Here is a 22,071-nt window from a genome sequence, read left to right on the forward strand (position 1 = left end):
CCAAAGAAAATGTCTGCACATTTCTAAAAAGTCAAATAGGATAATTGTGTTTTTTATTACAGGCATTTTTCGAATATTACCAGGTGCCGTTAATTGCACAAGGAACAGCACTACTTCCAGGCTGTGTTGATGCTACTTTTAGCTGTGACAGACTTTCAGTCAGCCCACACAAAACCAAACCCATGAACTACAGTAACTCAGGAAGAAAAAAACATCTTCTCAAAAGTATGTTTCAGACGTTTTCTTTATTTTACAGTGACATTGTCAGTGCACTCTTTTGTGTCAGCACCTATAAAACCAGAAATTGTGCATAGTGAATGGTGATGTAGAATGAAACTCACTGTGTAGCTGTGTGTTTATTGTTTTGTGGTACCATTTTCTGTACAGGATAAAGCAGTGGGTGAAGTTGTGCTCCTTACAGTGTGTTTGTTTTCTCTACCTCTTAATGAAGGACTTAGCCATAGATATTGTTATTTATTATAGATAAAATAATTTATTTGGAATATTCAGAATATGAAATGTTGAAATATTTTTTCTATTTGTCTTAAATCATATTTTTAAAACTCTGTATTTTTGTACAGTGAATCGTTTGTAATGTTTAAATGTATGTGTGTATTTCGGTAGAATTCTACCGTAAACTATTTTGATGTAAACATTTAATTGACTTATGCAAGAAATCAGAGCAACAGAATAACGATGAAATGGTGCAATATAGTTGTAAAAATGTTCTGACCTTGTAGTAGAAGTGTTGTTTGTTTATGATGTTGTTATTAATAGTAAAATGGAAAATATCTTTGTGTGGCAAATGGTTTGATTGACTTCAAAGTAGGAACTGCATTGGGTTTTCTTTTTCAAGCAACAACTGTACATCACCATTACCAAGGTAACTACATAAGTGAATCATATGAAGTTCATACTAAGTACATGGGACCTTTTCTGACAATCCCATAGGTGAGTTAGTTACAGGCAATGGCATACTGTAGGTCAACCCCAATAGCTTCAACCATAGATTGACCACACTGACAACACATTACAATAAACACTACCAACTGCTTACAAAAAGTATAATTTGAGTTAACTGCCAGAGGAAAAAAACTGAGTATTATGAAGCTCAGCAACCTGCTGTTAAGTGCCACAATGTTGTCTCTTCAGCTACAATTGCAGTTGTTGAAAAGGTAGGGAATCTGAAAAAAACAAATGCTGTTGAACCTTTTTATTTTTGACAAGTTTTAGACATGTTATCACTTTTAAGTATGGAGATCAATTATTGGTTGTATAATCTGCTGTTAGCTGTTTGCTTACATGTCCTACCCACTACTGCTTACTCTATACTGCTTTAGTGTCAGTAGTAGTTTCTGCCTCAGTCCAAACATTTTCTTCTGTGTTCAAGTCTTTTGAACTTATGTTCAATACAGCTCTACTGTGCCTCTAAAGCCACTTCAAAATCTCAGGTTAACTGCTTAGTAGCCTAGTCCGTAAGGCGAAGTCCATGCCATTGATGAGAGGACTTAGTACCGTAAGGATTAGGCCTACATACAATCAAGTCCATCTGCTGTGTTCAGTGAGGTTTAGGTTGCAGTCAGTAGGCCTACATAGGAGGAAAAGGGCCTTTGTGTCGACTCCCTTCAATACAGCCATACCCCCAGCAGGGGGCAGCACAAGCACGAACAGTACCCGTAGTCCCCGGATGTACAGTACAGTTACGCACGCACCCCACCGCCCTCCCCGTCTCGTCTCTCCTCCCTTCCGCCACCGCCTGCTTGTCAAACCGAGCCTCCTCCTCCTCCGCCTACTGTCCCCTCAGCACTGCAGTGAAAGCCTTGGAAAGAGAGACAGAGTGGACAGACTTCCCCTAAACTGGGTATAAGGCCAGGACGAGACCTCAGAGAGAACCAAAACCAGATATTTGGTTTTGTTTGTATTTCTCGCCTCAGCTCGGAAGATTACTCACTCCCCTCCTCCTGTTGACTACCTCTGTTCTGCTCACACCGCCTGGATTTCATCATTCGCAACCTGCAAAGATGGTAAGCAAAGCAAAAAACTGCTCTAATGTGTCACCCTCCGACAACAAGTAAACACACCAGTGGGCAGAGCTGCGTGTAAATGTGTCGAGTATTGTGAAGTTTGGACAGGTTGTTGTTTTGTTTTTTACGGTAATATTTGCTTTGCTAAGTTAATAGTCGACATCGAGAAGGAAACGCTTTTCTCACCCACTTTTCTTTTTCTCTTTTTTTTCTCTCCCCGTCGCGCGCTCTATGTGCATCACCCTGGGGCGAACGGTAGCCCAAATCCCGTGGCACAGATATTTCTTATCGCTTCACTCTTATTAGCAACGAAGCCCGTGCAAATTAGTTTTTGGTGACAAAAATACACGCTTATTAGGCCCGGGTTAGCGACCAACTGTGTGGCACATTTGAGCTACACTACACCAAGCAGGAAAGTCTAACTGTAGTCTGCTCAACTTACGTCTTTGCATGCGCTCTGCCTTACAGCCAGAACGAAATTCACTCTATGTGTTTTCCAGATAGCATGGCACTGTGTTTATAGTTGCAACATTGTTTCATTCGTGCTCATAAGCTTTAATAAAAGGGCCGAGGCTATATGTTGTATTTATTTACAGCAGTTTTAGAGGAGGCATGCCATAGCAGTCAAGAGATTGGCTAATGCTCTGTTAATTTGTGTGTGTGTGTGTGTGTGTGTGTGTGTGTGTGTGTGTGTGTGTGTGTGTGTGTGTGTGTGTGTGTGTGCGTGTGTGTGTGTGTGTGTGTGTGTGTGTGTGTGTGTGTGTGTGTGTGTGTGTGTGTGTGTGTGTGTGTGTGTGTGTGTGTGTGTGTGTGCCTCTATAGCCCCTTTTACACAGAGATTGCGGCATATTGACGGAACAACATCACTCCAATATGCCGGCTTTGCTTGCTTCTGTGTTATTTACACAGAACCAAGCAACGCCGGCCTGCTGGCGCATCAGTAGTCCCTTTTACACAGCGCTCCGGAATGAAAGAGGTGCTTGTAAACAGCGTCAGGTGTGACGTAAACATTTAGCGCCGCGCCGGTCAGCTGCTTAACAACAACAACAATGGCCGGTGAATTGAGAGCAGAAGTGCTGGAGCTTGCAGTAAGAGGGCCGTATTTTACTGTCCCCACGATGTGCCAGTTGATCTCGCTAAGCGCTGAGTCCAACATCACTGGGACAGTTAACCAAACTGACTAAATCAATCCGACCGCTTCACCTCTGTGTGTGTGTGTGTGTGTGTGTGAGACAGGTTGGTTGTGAGCGAGTCTCTTTGTGAGGGCAGCGATCTGCCAAACAGACATACACATACACACAGTGTGTGAAGTCACGTTACTGTAGACAGAAATAAAGTGTGGATATACGGCGGAATGTGTTAGCAAAACAGTAGCTCTGTGGCTAACAGCTGAGCCGGAGCCTTCAGTCAGCTGAAGCAGACAGTCTAGCGGGGCGAGCAGACTATTCCCCGTTACTAGGTCGACCTTCAAGCTGAACAAGAGCCCTCCGCTGCGCGTCGGGCTCCTGCTTCAGCTTGTCGGTCTTTATTTCTAGCAAGTGACCCGTTCGCTATACTTTATCCCTTACTTAGCCTAGCCTAGCTTTCCATTGTACAACTTCTCCTGGGCAGAAATAGACTCATACACTCTGCAAAATGAAGCGCGGGGGTTTGGATTGAGCAACGGACCTTATGATCAGCTAGATTATACACCGTTCCTTTTTATTTGGTGATTTTTACGGGACATCAGGCCGCCGTGGTTAATGTTAAACACACGTCCTTCAACTGCTAACATGGTCGCATGTTTAGAACGTAGACTATGGAACGTCAAACGCCCCCCTGTTCCGCAACAACAAGCTGGAGCATTTAAACAGAGAGGCGGAACTGATCGTGTCGGGAATCTTACTACCCCCCGAGGTAGTAAAATTCCCGGAACGATCACTCGCACCTTTCTTCCCTCGTTCCGCAACTGTCGCATTTACACAGCTGGGGGGAGGGCCGAAAGGCCGGCATATTCCCGGCTTTCACTGGCTGTGTAAAAGGGGCTTATGACAACTCATCCTCATATATATTTCTCTGAGTTGCCTAGTGACTGAAGGCATCCATGTAGCCTACAATTGAACAATAGGATACAGTATAGTGGACTGACTGACTGGCCAGCAGTGACTAGACATGCTGGATCTTTAATCTATTCAACTTGACACAAGATCCAAACCAACATGTTGTCAGTAACCAAATGCAAAGAGATTAGGGACGTGGGAAATGTGGGTTAGATGCCTTTACTGCTTTACACACCTTTACTCGTCTCTCATACCCACAATTCCTTTTCACTCAACCAAAGATCGAGCAGAACAAAAGGACCAGCCGCCATTTGCTACTCTAGAAATTCCCAGTTTTGAAACTTTTGTTGTCTGGAGAGTATAAAAGGACACATTTTTATTCCATGTACCAGTTTGTTTTGCAAAACAGATCGTTTAGATAGCTTCTTTGAACTGGCCCCTGTTGGTAAACTGCTGTATAGAGATCATGAGCTCATGCACTGTGAATGAGGATGACTGTGCCTGAGGGTATGGTGTTGTGCATATTACGGTGCATTAAAAAAAACGCGCTTCTGTAAATATAAAGGGGCACATATAAATCACACACAAAGGCCAAGAGTTACGCACAGCTTCTACTTCTTCTGTCTATGACACAGCATCTACAGTAACAGTGGCTTATTGACTTTATAAATGCATCGCCCAGAGACGGGGTAAAAAGGAACACCTTGTTACATTTGCCCTGCAGCAGTCCCAACTCTTTGCCAACGGGTGAAAACTCTGTGCATGCGCGTTGTACAGAGAGAGAGTGTGCCAACTTATGGCCTGTCAAAATGTATCCTCCTCAGCTGCAGTGGGGGGGGGGGATTGGAGGGGCAGGGACACAGTTGCTTAGGCACGTAGTGTAGAATGATCTGACCCTAAGGACACCATATGCTGCCTAGCAATCAAACGCCACCCACATAAGGATCCAGCCTTGGCTAATGTAAAAGAGATAAAAGCCACCAGCAGAAATGATGATGCTCAACACTAACGCTGCTCTTCCAACCAGCAGCAGCCCACTCAATCTGGATTTATTCCACTCACTGGCCCTTGCATTGCACTCTTTTATTTATTTTATTAAACATCTATTAGTCTGGTATGTCAGCCTCTTTGTCCAGTGAATGCTAAAGTAAAAAGTACAATTGGTGTGTCGAGGGTTAGTTTGCCTCTGTAATTACATGTTAACTTGCAGCAGAATGTTTGAATGCATTAGCGACCGTTGAGGGGATAGCTCAGTAGTTGAAAAGGTCAAAGTGGATGGATGCATGCGATACTACTACCACTGATACTATGATGTAGGAGGAGGGAAGAGTGATTTTAATAGTCCAGCTTGGGTGGTATTTAGGTAGTAAGCCCAAGTCAGGGATATAAATGGCTAGAGGCAGGCAGATAATATTTTGGTAATTGTTTTTTTTCTATTTGCACATGACTCCTAGTTCTGGTGCAGATCCTTCACACACACATACATGCACACATATTATCACAGGAGAAAGCTAGACAGGCAAACAAACATGCCCGGGCGGTACTAGAATTACAGGTGACAGGAGCAAAAGGACAATAACTGAATCCCGGCTTTGCAAAGAGACGGATGAATGCAAAAGTTGTGGTAGCTCTGAGCTCATGATAATTCTTACACATATCCTCCAAGGCTTCTCATCTTTGTAATAGAGTTATGGGTTATTAGTGTGATATTGCATCTGCATCATCAGCTGCATTGGTCTGGGTTTTGCCTGCTGTACAAAGACCAAATTGAAAGCACAGCTCGGCCTTGCTCTCTACTGCGACTCTGGAGGTTTGAGAATGTTTATCATAAAGCTTGGCTATATGGCAGGCTTGATACTCGTGGGCACGTTTGTGTGGAGGAGGGGGAGTGTTGTGATCCCTGAACCAATCAAGCAAGCAGGCAAGCAGAAACCCCCACACACAGCAAAGAGCGTTGTTTTTTTTTGCCTCAGAAATGTTCTGTGGAAAAATAATTGAAACGGATGTGGTATCTCACATTGGAGAAAGCTGCAAACAAGAAATGTTCACTTGAACAATTGATTATTTAAAGTGTTTTCTATAATCAATTTTATTGCTTTCATGTTAAAGTACGCATAAAACATACAGATTATACTGTTTGGCATTGGTACTGAGATGTATTGGAAATGAACACTATAGAAACAAATGCTTTAGTATAAGAATATGCAAGAATATGTACATAGACAACAGGATATTTGAATCCATGCATATTAAGAAGATCGTAAATACGTTCATATATAAATATTCAGATTTGTGATACTGATGATGTGTGTATGTCCTCATCATGAAATAAATGCAGGGAATATGGATCAGTCCAGTGTGTCTGTCATTCCATCATTCCAGTTTTGTGTTGTGAACAATATCGCATGCACCACAGATACTCTGTTCTTGGATACATCTACATCTAGCCTATGCTAAGAAGGCAAGTGCAGGATTTATGTTCAAAAACAGCATGTTCTAGGTTGCACCAAACACACTTTTAGGACAATATGTTTACATCATGTGCAATAGCTTGAGTGCCACAAGTCAGGTTTTGCCATAATTGTTCATGTCAACACTTCATTACAATATTTATTTGTAAAAATGAGCGAGTGGTGTATGCAAATTTGAAGCATACACCATTTTCTGCTGCCTCATGCCACTGCTGTGCCCTTGATTAAAAGTACTAAACTTCCAAACTACAGATGAGTCAACCCCCAGGTTTATATCTGTGTAATTGTATGAAAGAAAAGAGATGCCAATTTTTTCTCAGCGAACCTGCCTTGGTTTAATAAATGAACGATGTAACTGGTTGGGCGTGACATTTAGACATACTGATTATTTTTGTAATGTTTTTAATATTGTGCATAAACAAAAATGAGATATCCAAACAATAAGGATGTTTACTATTTTCTCATAAGAATAAAGCGGAAATTGGACATGGAGGAATGGAAAGTGCTGAGGAATTAACCTTGTATACTCCAGTATTATGAGCAAGTTATCATGAAAGTACAACTTCCGACTAACCAAACATCAGGGTTATATTCGCCCCCTACACCTCCCTTTTATTATGACTGGGTTCTGTAGGTCTATAATTAGCCCAGGTTTTGTTTTGGGTTGCTGTTGTGTTGCTGCTGCTGAACCAGCAATGGTGCCAGACTCTTCATTATGCAAAACGTGTTTTGTGCGCTAGGGCCTAATTGATTCTGAATGAAACATGCATTATTGATGATGGGCCAATATGAGGCTGTCTCTCTCTCTCTCTCTCTCTCTCTCTCTCTCTCTCTCTCTCTCTCTCTCTCTCTGGGGCTATTCCTGTCTGTAAATGCAATATGATTTTTCGCTGTTCACATCCTTTTCTATATCTGCAGAATCATAGACATAGTCCATCTGATGTTCTCCGTTAGTATCTAAAGGGGCAGCTCGGCAAGAACTGCATGAAGTGGTCGGTCACAGAAGACATACGTGTTACTCCTCCTGACCCCACGTTTACCATGCCAGTGACTGAGGCAGGCCTTAGTTAGTAAACCTGTAATCCTCAACACCAAATCTGCTTGGCTGTAAGTCTCTTTACCTCCAAGGACCCTACTGCTACACTTTAAACAACCATGGATGTCAATGATGTAAAGTAGTTGAGTGCCTACACCAAACTCTCATAAAGAAACGATTTTAAAATGGCTGATTTTAAAGTGACTTGGATATTCTCACATTGTCCGTCCTTTCTTATGGCTGCTACTTGAATTGATTTAAGTTTCCTGAACTTTATTCATTACGTTTAATTTTTTGTTTTTGGACATTGGCTCTGTTGTGTCATCATATTTCCTTGATGTCAACACTACCTGGTTATGTCCACTGCTCTGTAATGGTATCTCCAAGTACAAATCCTTGGGTACACTACCATGTTTTACCACTTAGAATAAAGCAAACTTTTCTTCCCAGAGAAGACATTTGTGAGACAGCAACTTCACGAAAAAACATCTTCAGAGACATTTGACATTGAAAACACAACGGCTGTATGCACATTGCTCTATTGCTAAGAGTTGGAATTAGCGTTTAGCAGCTTGATGGAAGCTGGAGCAAACAATAGCATCAACTTCAAGCAGTTTGATTTGCACTTTGGCATACTGGGTCTTCTTCCGGATGGCACAGGTCCGTATTCAGAGAAGAGGAGATGTTAAAGAGTCTGCAATGATTGTAGTTGATTGTTTCAGTGCTTACTGGTACAGGTCTCATAATGTCCATCCCTTGCATCTGGTCTGAAAGCTTAATACTGTAACTAGGCGGATTCTTTACTTTTTGTTAGACGTGTGTCATTCCAGTGTCAGAGCTGCATAATATTTGTTTGTGTTAGTATCCAGCTAAAGTATAGAGGTGCAGTCATAATCTAAAGTATTCGCCCAACTACCTCATGGTTACCAGCCAGGATAAATAAAATGTATCACACCCACTGAAGTAGATGGAAGGTTGCTACATGTTTAGCACTGATTATTGTAGCTATAGGTTAGATATTTGTTGATTGCAAATAGTCACTTTTGACCCTGAATGGACTAGAACTAAAAGGCTATCCTGAACCAGGGAACTAAAACAAAGATGTGAACAGGTCTAATAATGTAGCATGGTGAGGGTGCACCGAGAGCCTTCGTGACTCAGTTTTAAGGCCTTTACAAGGATCAATAAAGTATCACATTGTCTCTATATTACCCTCTGAGCCCCCCCCCCCCCCACACACACACACACAGACACAATGTCGCTGATGTCGGTGCCATGCGCTACGTTGACCTACTGTACACTGGAATTCAATCCCTTAAACTGGAAGTGCCCACCGTCAAGTTGTTGTTCCAGAGAGGAGAACCCATGTCAACCCCTGATCTGCACAGCACTAGCTCGCTGTCTCCGCTGTCCTGACAGGGTGTCAAATGCTAAGTCGCTCTCCAGGCTAATCCTTTGTCAGCTCTTTCTCCTCGCTGCTCTTAAAATACCACAACTTCCCTGAGGTAAGGCTGATGTTGTTTGGCAGCAAAGCAATAAGCCACCAGATGACATAACTGGCTGGCACTTACTTTTTATAGCCAGTTCAATGTGTATCTGTGTGTCACAGCTGGCAAAAGCAAGAGTAAAACTCTTGTATGTCATTTACTGTGTGTCACTAAAGTTATAAATTGTGATCACTTTTGCAGTTTTCTTTAGTCTCTCTATCACATCTAGAAAATTCTGTCACATTCACATACTTTCAAAGTATTATTTGTGCAAAGAAAGTTAAAATTCCACAGATTTTGACTTCCAATGTTGGAATAAACAGCTCCAAGCATTCCTGGTATGAATGTGCCCTTAGTTCAGACGTACTGTAGGTATTGTGGTCATGGATAGATTCAAAGCCCCTGTGTTAACATTTTGTTTTAACATTTTGTGATGCTTCCACTAATTTAATAGAAACCATTTTCATATATGAATTCTACAAAGAGGTGTTAAAATCCAATTCCAACTTCCTTGACCAGTAACTGCAGTCAGTAGCTGGTATCTTGGACACTGTGTAGCCTATCTATCTCTGGACTTGACAAATTGACAAATTAGAAGCCACTTTGCATGACAAGCTTGCTGAGGAAAGTCTCAGTTTGGTATTTCCCAATGGAGCTGCAGGACAACTCTCGTCGATTGCTTACTGGCCTGGGGCATAGCTCTCTCTCTCTCTCGTACAGTCCCCACCCTATCACCCCCCCCCCCCCCCCCCCCCCCCCCCGCCCCCTCTTAAATGGACACTGCAGTGTTGGATGGGATGGGATGTGAATGTGCCAGCTGAACAGTGAACAACACACACACACACTCACATACACACACTCTCTCTCTCTCTCTCTCTCACACACACACACACACACACACACACACACACACACACACAGCAACCAGGATGCAGTGTCTCTGGATAGGGTGGTTCATAGATGCTGGACAATTTGATGCCGTGCACTGCATAATGCATGATGTGAAAAGGACTGCACATTCAAATAAGGAACAGCTTCAAAGGGTTTGAGTGAAACATTACTTTGAATTAATGTAGTGTTTTAAGTGGTTTATATTTTGTTAAAGTGCGTGCAATCTACCTCCTCATCCACATAAAGATGTCCCTCCCACCTCAGTAAACTTCCTAATGGGATTGATCATCCATCAACTATACCATATGGGGACAAGCATACATTATACGTTTACAGATTGGTGAATATGTAACTGTCTGTGTTTTTGTATTAGGGCTGCAAAATTGACTAGATAATTGTGTTAACACATTTGCGTGGGCACTTTTATATTTGAATTGTTTGTTAAAAATTGATATACAGTGCCAAAATCCAATACGAAATGCTAACAGTTGTAACTTTAAAAAAATGACATTATATTAAACAAAGTAAAGGGAATTCTTGTGTTTGTTGTCCGTATAGCTGCAGTACTTGAAGGAAACGTTTGCATGCAGACCTATGAGGAATTCACATCCACAGTTCATAGACAATGAAGATGTCTCTGCTGCCTCACATTGAAAGATTTGCTTTCAAAAGAACCATTCACCCACAATCTCAGACAGTCTTAAGGCATGTCTCGGCTTACGTTTATTGTTTATATGATACCAACACTTCGACGTGTTTGAACATATAACGGCAAAGAAAGCCAGAAGACATTGACTTCATGAATTCACAATAGCACATTTCAACATCCTTACACAGTATGCTCAACATACAGGCTGGAGTTACATCTAGTCACTTTAACTGCACAGTAAAGACAGTATAGGGTCCAGAGTGTGAGCAAATTATTTTCAGTCCTACCTCAAAACAGTTTGAGCTCTGTGGAGGTTTTAAATTATCACAAGCCTGTTTTTACAAACAGTATTCCAAATGTAATGTTGCACTAGCCTACAGAGCGCGACTGAATGCTCTCAATTGTCGGCTTTATTCCTGTTGTTGAGAAATTGTGTGGTATATGTAAATGAATCCAGTGCTCACCAAGGTTCACCATGTCCCATTGTTAGCTTTCCAGGTGCTATTTTCTGTTTGATGAACAAGAAAACAAGTGTGCGTTCTGTTGGAAATAGTAAGAAGCTACATTTGTACACATGTAACGGGCCGCTACTATTACACACCGAGGTTGTTCCTGGACTACTGTGATGTCTCCAGTTGCAACATAAACTGACACCTCTGTTTGTTTCTTTCTACAGGGAAATGAAGCCAGTTACCCCCTGGAGATGTGCACACATTGTAAGTATTTTGAATCTCTGCTTGCCACCTTAGCACAGTACACGGCACAATTTTAGTTGTAAGAATTAGACCCTCTATCGATATTGTTTGGTAGAGTTAATCATTTGTAAGGTGTATCCCAGAAAACTTTACACATTTGTTAACTTAAATACATGTCATTTATTGTGAATGAATATTAATGTTTTGGATCATACAAATTTACATTACAAATGTTTCAAATGAATGTGAAGAGGTCCTCTTCTTTGTCAGATATTTAAATGTTATTGATGAGCCAAAAACTGATATTATCATCCGGTTCTTTAAAGAGTTTCTAAATTGAATTTCCCGATATAATTTATATATATACAGTATTTTATTTTCAAACATAACATTGTATATATACACAATGCTGCATTTTATCCATAACACTTGTGACAAATTTGTCAAAACGCTCTGTTGCAAATGGCTCTATTTACACTGAAGTTGTTAAGTTGTAAAAAATTGTCCTCACTGTTGCTTGTGTTTTAATGAGCAGTGAGAGAATGACAGGTCCCACTCGCTGTTAAGGATTACCTCATCATGCCTCAGTCACACCTAAAATAATGACTTCGACACCAGGCCTTTGGAGTTGGAGGTTGAGATGTTTGGTGCCACAGTTAAAAAGGTTGTAGGTGTTGTAAACGGCAGGTAAAATATATTTATTTTCCAAACAATAAGGATGATTATGAGCTATACTTTTGATCAAACAGCAGATGAAGTAAGATAAAGTGGAGGAGGGACAAAAGTTAGTTAGAACCCTCCTGCAATCTAAAACTCTTTGAAGAGTAACTCAACCAAAAATACATGAACAAACACAATTCTATTCAAAGTGATGCCTCTTGTTGGAGTGGGCAGAGCTGTGGGCACACTGTGGCTTGTCCATACTTAGATTGTACTATTGTAACATCATGGGGGGACAGGACCTTGGCCTGCCAGGCCTTCTATGCATTCCTCCCCCAGGATTATGCCACCGTGGTGAGGGGATGTGCATTTGGACCATGTGTGACCCTGAACTGAACCCATCAAGGACCTCTGCCTTCAGTCTGGGATATTTACAGCGTCTCTCCATTTCTCTGCCTGTCTGTCTAACGTTCTCTATCTGCCTCTCCTCATTCAACACTGTCTGCCAGTCTGTCTTTCTCTCTTCTCTTTGACCGTCTTATATCCGTGCTGTCTATTTTCTATGCACGGGATACAGGACTTATCGGAAATGCAAAGCAATGTCAAATATCTGTAATTTACCAATAGTGTTCAGCAGTTAATGAGATGTCTATTTCTCCCCCTAGATTACACAGGATTCCTTGCAATATTGGGAGCATGTTAAATATATATTTGCAACCGTCAAATCTTCTCTTTTTGCCCTCTTCTGTCTCCTAGTTTCTTTTTCTATTGATTTCTCTCTCTGTGACTTTCTCCTTCCTCTGTCTGTCTGTCTCTCTCCCTCTCCAATGACAGAGCAGCTGTTCAGCTCATCAATTGCCTGGACAGGCTGCCATTAGCTGGGAAGTAGTAAGCTCTGGCCTGCTGCTAGTCAGATAGTCCTATCATACCACCCGGCCATTACACAATTATTTAACTCTGTTTGTTGATGTCCATGTGATCAACTGGAGCAGTTTGTCTCTAACAGTGGCCTTGATTAGATGGATGGTGAAGTACAGTCTATGTTCTTGGCTGGAGGGTGGATGTCAAACCAGGGTCACACCCCTTCTAGCTTTGCTGATCTTTAGATCACACAAAGATAAAAATGCCTCATTTTGGGAATGTGCATTATTCGATACATAAATCATGCTGCCAGCCACACACACACACACACACACACACACACGACCCCCTGGAGTTGGGACGCTCTCGCAGGGCATTGCTGCAGTGAGTTTGAAACCATCGTATGCCTGTCTACAACCGCCCAAAATAAACGGCAGGCGGCTCGCTAGAGTTCCTTGTTGCTAGGGGTTTCCCTGGGGGCGGAATCCAGAGCCTCCTTTGGTGGGGTTGCGCTGGGGGTTTTCTGATGATGGAACGTCTATAAATATAGATCGTCAGCGCGCTGCCCTGCCCCGTCCTCATATATGGTTCATGCAGCCAAGTTGTACATTGTCAGAACAACCTAAGCAACAGCCTAATGCACCAAGCGCAGGAACTCTCTGCTACACACTCTCGACTGCATGGCCTCCTCTAACCAGCAAGACAGGAGAGAGAGAGAGATTTTGTCCCCAAAATGTCGGTTCTGTGTGTACCTGAAACACAAGTAACCAAAATAAATGCTAGACGAGATCCCTAAGAGAATGTGAAAATCTATAAAATAATCAACATATAAAGGGTCAGGCTTCCCTACTTGAAACTTACAAAAAACATTAACACAACTCTTGTTTTGATATGTTTACTAAGTTAGCTATCATGAAGTGTAAGAAAATAGACGAACTACAGTATGATGCCATTTAAAGACACCAGCTGTAAAGACAAATATAGCATTGCACTTCCATATTGTTCTGACTTGTGAGAGACATATTTTAATCAAAAATAGTCAAAGCCGTGGCAGCAGAGGCAGTTATCCTGAGCCAAACCATGGAAAAAATTTGAATTCTACACTTACCATAATGTAACCTTCATAGCATCGCTTTGTTAGAGACTCCAGAGCCAAAGCATATACTATTAAGTAACTGTATTATTTCTGTCTGTGGCATACACTCAGACACTCAGTCATTTGTCAAACCTGTGTTATAACTGAGCTGTGCATGCAACCTTCTCATGTGTACCCACACTCTCACCTTATCTTGTGTGTTTGAGGTGCTATGCACAGCAGAGGCTGTAATTATCATTTACATGTCAACAAAATGTTGCTCTGTGGGAGCATTGTGTTTTGTAATCAAACAAGAATGGGGAGTTAAAGCCACTTGCACCTAGCAGATTTTCTGTTCACACAGCTGTGTAGTTTGAGCTAGGTAGATGCTAGCTGTGGTGCAGTCATAGGGTTAAGCAGAGAATTTAGTTAAAATAAAAAATAAGCACAAACAGTGCAAGTAGACATGCAAGACAAGATAAGGCTATTTTTCCAATATTGCAGTATTGTGTGCGTCTGCATGCGTGTGTGTGCGTGTGTGTGCGTGCGTGCGTGTGTGTGTCAGACAATTGTGTGAGCCTCCTGTGTACACTCAAAACCTGATGACATGCATATGCATGGGTTTCATGCATACACTTTTGTCGTATGTGTGGGCTTCTTTGGGGGGCTAATAGGTCCCAGTTGCCTAGTTACACAGTTGAGGATGCATACAGTGCTCGTGTGTGTTGTGCTCTGCGGTGGAGCATATGAGATTATTATAATCATCTCACAGTTACATTGGGTCTCCCTCAGAGCGACTCATTAGCATTGCAGTGTGAGGAGCCTCTATGACTATGCAGCCCTCTCAGTAAAAAACAAACAAACAAAACATTTTTCATTCATTTATGAACATTTCTGGATAGTTTTCCCTTGAATGTACCAATAAAGTAAAATGCTGCCCTTAGCATATTATTGTGCTATATTACTCTTTCTTGCTGTAGAGTAAAAAAAAAACTTCTGTACTGTAGGGGCATATTGTATATAACAAGTTGACCATACAAAATGTGATCATATGGTTTTCTGGGGATATATCCAAATCAAGCCTGAACATGTCATATGTTTGACAAGTGTATTTAATTAGAGGAAGGAGAGCTGCTCTCCCAGTTGATCTGTGCCATTGGTTTTGCACCCATTTGTAGAATGTGGGGTTTGGGATATATCTAGGGAGAATGTCAGCAAGAAGCTTAACCCTAAATCACAAATATATACTACAACAAAAAGTCTTATCTCGCTGCACCACAGGCTACCTTTATTTTAATGAATGTGGCTCTGATTTAGAAGGTGTCCACTAATGGCTGTATGGAGATCCTATCTATCTGTAGCATTGATGGCCCTTGCGTAGGCTGAACTGCTACACGCCAAGCTGGTGTCATGTGCTGTGAACAGGAAACGAAGGCTACTGATAAGGACGTGTTTTGTGTCAGAGGACAGCCGTGTGCTCGGCTCTGATAACTCACACCTAGTGGACACAGAAACCCTGCGGTGTAGATCAGATTGTGTGTGTGTGTGTGTGTGTGTGTGTGTGGAGATGTCAGGAACTAAAAACTAAGCAGTAAACCAGCAACCCAATATATTTGACGTCTTCAGAAAACATGAAAATTAGACTATTCTGACATTCTGATGCAAATGGCAAAAATAATTCTGAATAAATTTTGAGGTGAACAGAGATAATCTTATTTTCTCCACCTCCATTGTTTGTTGACTGGGTGACTTCCTGTCAACTTTTCGATTAGACAAAAAACAAAAATACAACTCTTACTTTCCAGTCGAGGAGCATTACATCATAGCTGTTTTATGTGCTAAGGACTGTAAATGTACAGTGTGGACACATGTTGACTGATTGCTGTGTACACTGATAACAAACGTATTGCAGAGACGGAAATGCATGTAGGCCTGCAGCTTACTTCAGCAGTCACAACCTATACACCCGTCCCTATTTCTCGACATCATATAATAAAGACGCAGAAGAATACAATCCTTTTGCTTCAACTTAGAGTTATTACCATATGTGTCTTGATGGAAGGTATCAGAGCCTACAAAAGCCCGTTTCCCGACATGCACGCTTGGAATTGGATGAACGTGTGTGTTCACGCTGTTACGGTAGCAGCTGTCTTTACCGTGTTTTCATAGTTATCTACAGAACGGCTGATCCAAATCATTTCACACACTCTGCACCTCTCTCAAGTCCTCAGCAACACACACGCTAAATGTGAAGTGATCAGATGAACTGTTGCTGAGAAACTCGGAAACACACACACACACACACACACACATTTCAGTCTGAAATAGAACTGAAATGAACTGAATTCTTAGACTCTGTGTCCGTCACATCTCTGTATTGTCCCCCCTCCCTCCACCGCTGGGAGGGGGGACAAGGATACCTCAAGGATAAACTTTTAAGATTAATAAATAGTGTATCCTTGAGGACCCCTTGTTTAAGTCGGCTCAGTAGTAGTAGTTTGTGATTGGCCAGTGGGATCACATGAACATGTGTGAATGAGCTTACATAGTAATTAATAACTGGCGTCTGGATTACTACTTGCCATTGTTAATACAGCAGTCAAGGAGCTAGAGTTTCAGATGGCAGGGGCACGAAAGATCCAGCACCATTCTTATAAAAAAGCACCAGTAGACAACACAGGCTGTAAGTTTGCAAAAAGTTCTGTCTATATATTGTCCTCTGTTCTCCTCCAGCCTTTTCCCTCATTCATCCCTTATTTGCTGTTTTAGGTTCAGAGCAGTAGTAGGGGTTGACTTAATGTAAATGTTTGTGGTCTAGTTTTTGAGAGCAGGAGTGCTCTGGTTACTCTGGTCTGCAGCTCGGAGCGATTCGCTCACTCCTGTGCTGTCCTTGACCTAGTTGCAAGTGGAGGTTACTAAAATGTATGTCTATGACTACTGTTCATGCAGGTGTTAAAAAAAAGGTATTCATATCTTGCATAAAATGTCTGGTTTAGTGTATGCAATTGTTCATCCATGTTTGGAGAGCGTTTCTGCAGTTGAAATGGACACCTGTTGCTTTGAACTGTTTCGTAAAGTGGCTGCTCTGAGTCTACTGTGTGCTGTGAGGGCATCGGACACCTCCACACTTTGAAATTTGTTTTTTACAGTTTTGATGGTCTAAAGTCGAGATGGATAACAACATTGTCTGAATGTCTGGAAAGAAAATGTCAATGTCTCATGCTGGTCTTCTCTCTCTCTCTCTGTTTCTTTTTGTCTTGTGTGCAGTCGACGCTGATGAGATTAAGAGGCTAGGGAAGAGGTTTAAGAAACTCGACCTAGATAACTCCGGCTCCCTCAGCGTGGAGGAGTTCATGTCGTTGCCGGAGCTGCAGCAGAACCCGCTGGTGCAGAGGGTCATCGACATATTCGACACAGATGGCAACGGAGAGGTGGACTTTAAAGGTATGCAGGGAAATCTACCAGTCCTAGATGGGAAGGCTTTATTCTGTGTGACCAGTTTGAAACATATACAACACAATAACATTGACATGGTACTGGTTAGAAGATGACTGTTATCCCAAATCTGATCATAACCCTTATCATGTTTCAAAAGAGCTTACTCTATATTGCACTTTTTGTACATGTGACTAAAGCAGAGAACTCAGAAGATTTTTTTCAATGTGAGTTCCAATTTCACAATGTAAATTGGCTGAAAGCATTTAACAAAAGTAAATTAGGATCCAGCCAAAGAACATCATAGAGGACGATTGTGGCACAATTAAACAGGATTTCCACTTTCTGAACTGATGACATGACAGGGTATTACACATGACCCTTAAAAATACTTGTTAATAATTAGACCCATCGTTCTCCCTGTTTAAAAATACAACTACTATGGATGATTAAAAGAACAAACAAAACCAAAACAGATCTTTTTATTTAAGGACTTTGCATTCAGCAGTCTCCCCTATGGTTAAACTATAAATTACAGTAGGAGTTCTTTTCAAAATGGAAAATAGGGAAGCTATAATCTATTTATGATTTATGTTTAGCCACAGATTTTAAGTCATGGAAGTCAATAGTGTCATACCATTAATAATTTTTTTTAAAAGGTTTGGAAAAAGACTTCTTATACACTAACATCTTCTTACATAGTTGTCGATGGACTTTCAGTTTGTTGATTACCCTGATCAGTCATTCATATTACCTCAGCACATGTTAACAATATTTAAGTGAAGACTGTGCAGAAGCCTGACTGATTTAGCTTTAAAAGCCCAAAGAACTGATTGTTGTGTTCCTCTCTTCTGCCAGAGTTCATCGAGGGAGTCTCACAATTCAGTGTGAAGGGGGACAAGGAAATGAAGCTTCGGTGTAAGTAATGCTGCTTCTCCATTCAAACCAGAGGTAGCAATTTCAAGGTATTATTGTTTTGCCGCTTTGGGACTAAACTCAGCCTGGGTTTTGTCTCCAGTGTCTACACCAGTGGTTCTCAATTATTTTCTGTCATGCCCCCCCTAGGGGACAGAAATTGTTTCGCGCCCCCCCTAAATTGAAATACTATTGAGAACCTGCTAATATTTATTTATTTATCTGTACAAAACCACTGTATGAGTTTCTGGCACGAGCACTCTGCATACAATCACCTTATTATCAAATTAGATAACAAAAATTAGCTGAGATAACTTCTGCAGCAAAAAAATTTAAAGTTCAGTTTATTAGCTCAATTTGTAACATTTAAACAAGACTGCTCAGTCTGTGTGAATCTCAGGACAGAGAAACAAGAGCAAATGATTCACTGAGGTTTGCATTTCATTCAAAATATTTTTAAACTGTAAACATAGTTAAGGTGGTGTTTTTCTTATTATTATAGGCCAATAGGCCTTCTGTGATGCGATAACCAATAATTCATTAATGTTATTATTAGTCTACTTGCTTGATTTCTTTTTAAATAGCCTACAGAGACACTTGGAGACACATGTGGACATTTATTTACTGCAAATCACAGCCTTTCACGCGGATATGACCATACACAAGCACACATTGCGCTTGCTAGCATTTTTGGTCAGTTGGAAGTCAAGGCAGCCCGCGCCCCCCCCCTGACAACTCACGGCGCGCCCCACCATTTGAGAAGCACTGGTCTACACCATTCTGTTCTCTCTCACCTTGCCCTATTGCTACAAATAACAAGCTTCCCTGTGGAAAAAAAGGTAACTGCTAGGGACTAGTAAAGCAGAATAAAGCAAGAAAAGTCTTATCAGAAATGATTATTTCTCTAGCCAGGTTATTAAGTGTGGAAATGTCACCCTATCAGCTCTCAGCACTCTTTTGTATCTAGTCAGCCACCCTTTACAACTAAAGAGACTGGGAGAAAGTTGAGATGCCATTGGTACTGGAAGCCTAACCAGGGATGGGGGCTTACCGTTATGGTTTGCTCAAGAGTTGACTGAGGTCAACAGGGACAATGTTGACTAACTGGTAAACTCAATAGACTTTCAAACTGTCTGTCTTGGGTGCTTTCACACCTGCTTTATTTGGAAGACTATCTACTTCCTGTAGTTTCTTTCTGTAGTTTTCCTGCATGTACATTTTTTTGCATCTTTTGTGAACCAAGGAAGTGGACTAGAAACACATTTATCAGGTGTGAAACCGCCCTTAGTGTCAGGCTGGAAGGCGAGCCTCAGAGATCAATTTATGAAAGACAAGTCTCTCCACATTTCCGCTTTGGTGATTGTTGCTTTGTAACATTATAACATGTTTACCCCTCCATCTTTTTTTTTTGACCCATCCCTTCACGCCCTGCCCCTCCCCCCCCCCCCCCCACAGTCGCTTTCAGGATCTATGACATGGACAAGGACGGCTACATCTCAAACGGCGAGCTCTTCCAGGTGCTGAAGATGATGGTGGGCAGCAACCTGAAGGACACGCAGCTCCAGCAGATAGTGGACAAGACCATCATCAACGCAGACAGGGACGGAGACGGCAGGATATCCTTCGAAGAGTTCTGTGCAGTAAGTCTCCAATGCCACCGCACCTTCCCTGGGGGTATTTTTGGGGCCGGTGACATTTCTGCTGATGCAAGCCCGTTGAAGGGTGAAGGCGGGGAAGGCAAATGTCAAAGGGGCAGAAACAAAACAGCTTTTGGCTCAGGGCTGCAAAGCACGGGGGTGGGGAGGGAGGTTCAGTTTCACACTTCCTACTGAAATACGGTGACAGGGGGCTGTAGACATAAGCTGCTGCTGGGCTCTTCTACATAACAGTATGATGGAGCACTAGAAATACTGAGCAAGCACTTTGGTTGTTTAACACTACAGGAGTTTTATACCAGGCAAACAAAATACACAGATAAATCCCACCAATCCCACGTTGTCTGTCTGTTATTTCCCTGCATATCCTTTGGTTATGTTTTTACTTCAGTTATATACTGTTTGTCTGTAAGCGTGCTGTCCATAACTTAGGCTACCGGGTTGGAAAAATGAATTTCCCCAAAACAAATCTAAGGTCTAAAGACTACAATTATTCTACAGTGAAGCCTTCCAGCTAAAGCTTGTTTCAAAATATTAACATTAACAAACTGTTAATTAAGCTTGTGTTTATAGGGAGAAAGCAATACATAATGACTTGACATTATTCTTACAATCCTGAGATGTGAATGTGAGAGAGAAATTGGCTATAAAAGCAAAGAGGGAGAGGTTTGCTTCTTTAAATTGAAGCATACACAGCAGTTGAGCTTATCAGGAGGGTTAAGGAATGTCTTTGAAAAGGTGAGTGTCCAGCCTTTACTTGCAAATTGGGAGCTGTTTAAGAACCATCAGGTTTTTAAAAATTCTATTAAGATTTTACTGATCTACGGCTGAAAAGAGATGCAGCCGAATGATAAAAAAATATATATGTTATAAATTTTTCTGATTTAATAGATGTCATACTGATTTTAAAACTGCAGTTTAGGGGAACAGAGAAACAAAGTACATGGCCTTAGTTATCTCTTGTTGAAATGTTTCATTTGCATTACTTGTCTCTTGTTGGAGCCCAGTTGAACCTGCTTAGCTTGGACACTTTTTTCTGAAATAAAAATCACTAGCTCTGACTGCGACATGACAGACATGAAGCCCACATTCTATGACTGTATCTCCAGAGCCTTGAACTAAAAAGGCTTTTTGTCCTTGAGGCAGTGAGTGTATTTCCGGGATGTCACAGGAGAATCGGTGCGATGTGATCTCAGTCTGGCTCATCAGTCGTCCTGATCTCAGATTTGTAGAGTGAAAGAAAAACTAGAACAAAGAGGGCGTGTAGAGTAACAGGATGGATATACAAAAGATGGTCAAAAGGTTGGCAGTAGTAAAAAAGGAAAATGTTTATGCCTCAAGTGCTGCTGCCAGAGTTCAGTTGTAAAAGGACCTGTTCTAACTATTCTATAGCGAAGTTACACTGCCCTGATTTTACTAAGTTCACTCCTTTTTAAGATTTCATTTCGCTTGCTGCTGCGATTTTGTTGAATGTTTAATGTCTATCATAAGTCCCTCAGCTTTATGAAAGTCTAATAGTAAATTGATGGACTACTCCTTTAAGAAGACAATTTTGACATTATTTGTCTATCCTGGGAAAATGCCAAACAGTAAATGTTTCCAAAGTCTCTAATTCAAGTGTTTGCAGCTTTGCTGTTTTATATAACTTCAAACCTAAAGACTAAACAAGAATATTGATTTGCTATACTTCAGATGCTGATCCACTATCTTACTAGAATCTACCCTTAATGGAACTGCCATCTAAAAAAAATGATTAGTCACTGCCTAACCAGCATTCTGTTTTCCCTGTCATTCTTCCAGGTTGTCGGTGGTCTCGATATACACAAAAAGATGGTGGTGGATGTGTGAGCGCTCGTCTGCTTGCTGGCTCCTTCCTCCTCGACACACTTGCTTTCTCCAACATCTCTGAACATCTGCTCAAGACGTCCGGCAAAAAAGCTCGCTGTGTGTAACTCAATGGAAGTATTCTCTCTCTTTCTCTCTGTGGAGTCACTTTTTCTTTCAATACCACGGGCCTCCTGAAGCCAACTTTGAAGTGTTATTGAACTGTAAATCCTCTCAATAAACCGGTCGTAGAACTATAAGAGACTGAAGGACATTAATGTAATTTGCAAGAGCATCTCCGATTTTTGGATGAGGGAGGGGGGGGGGGGGGTTGGGGGGAGAGGAAAGGGGCGC

At 41.5% G+C, this 22,071-nt stretch overlaps 1 protein-coding gene across 1 annotated transcript; it reads left to right on the forward strand.

The window, feature by feature from the left end:
- Positions 1–1,807: 1,807 nt before the first annotated feature.
- ppp3r1a (protein phosphatase 3, regulatory subunit B, alpha a) lies at positions 1,808–22,027 on the forward strand. The gene is made up of 6 exons (XM_080037433.1): positions 1,808–2,024; positions 11,274–11,313; positions 17,156–17,332; positions 18,182–18,241; positions 19,694–19,878; positions 21,694–22,027. Exons 1-6 carry the CDS (start codon positions 2,022–2,024, stop codon positions 21,739–21,741), a joined length of 513 nt encoding a protein of 170 aa, XP_079893559.1. The 5' UTR covers positions 1,808–2,021; the 3' UTR covers positions 21,742–22,027.
- Positions 22,028–22,071: the final 44 nt, after the last annotated feature.

Source organism: Ammodytes marinus (genome assembly GCF_949987685.1).
Source record: "Ammodytes marinus genome assembly, chromosome: 11".
Lineage (NCBI taxonomy): Eukaryota > Metazoa > Chordata > Actinopteri > Uranoscopiformes > Ammodytidae > Ammodytes > Ammodytes marinus.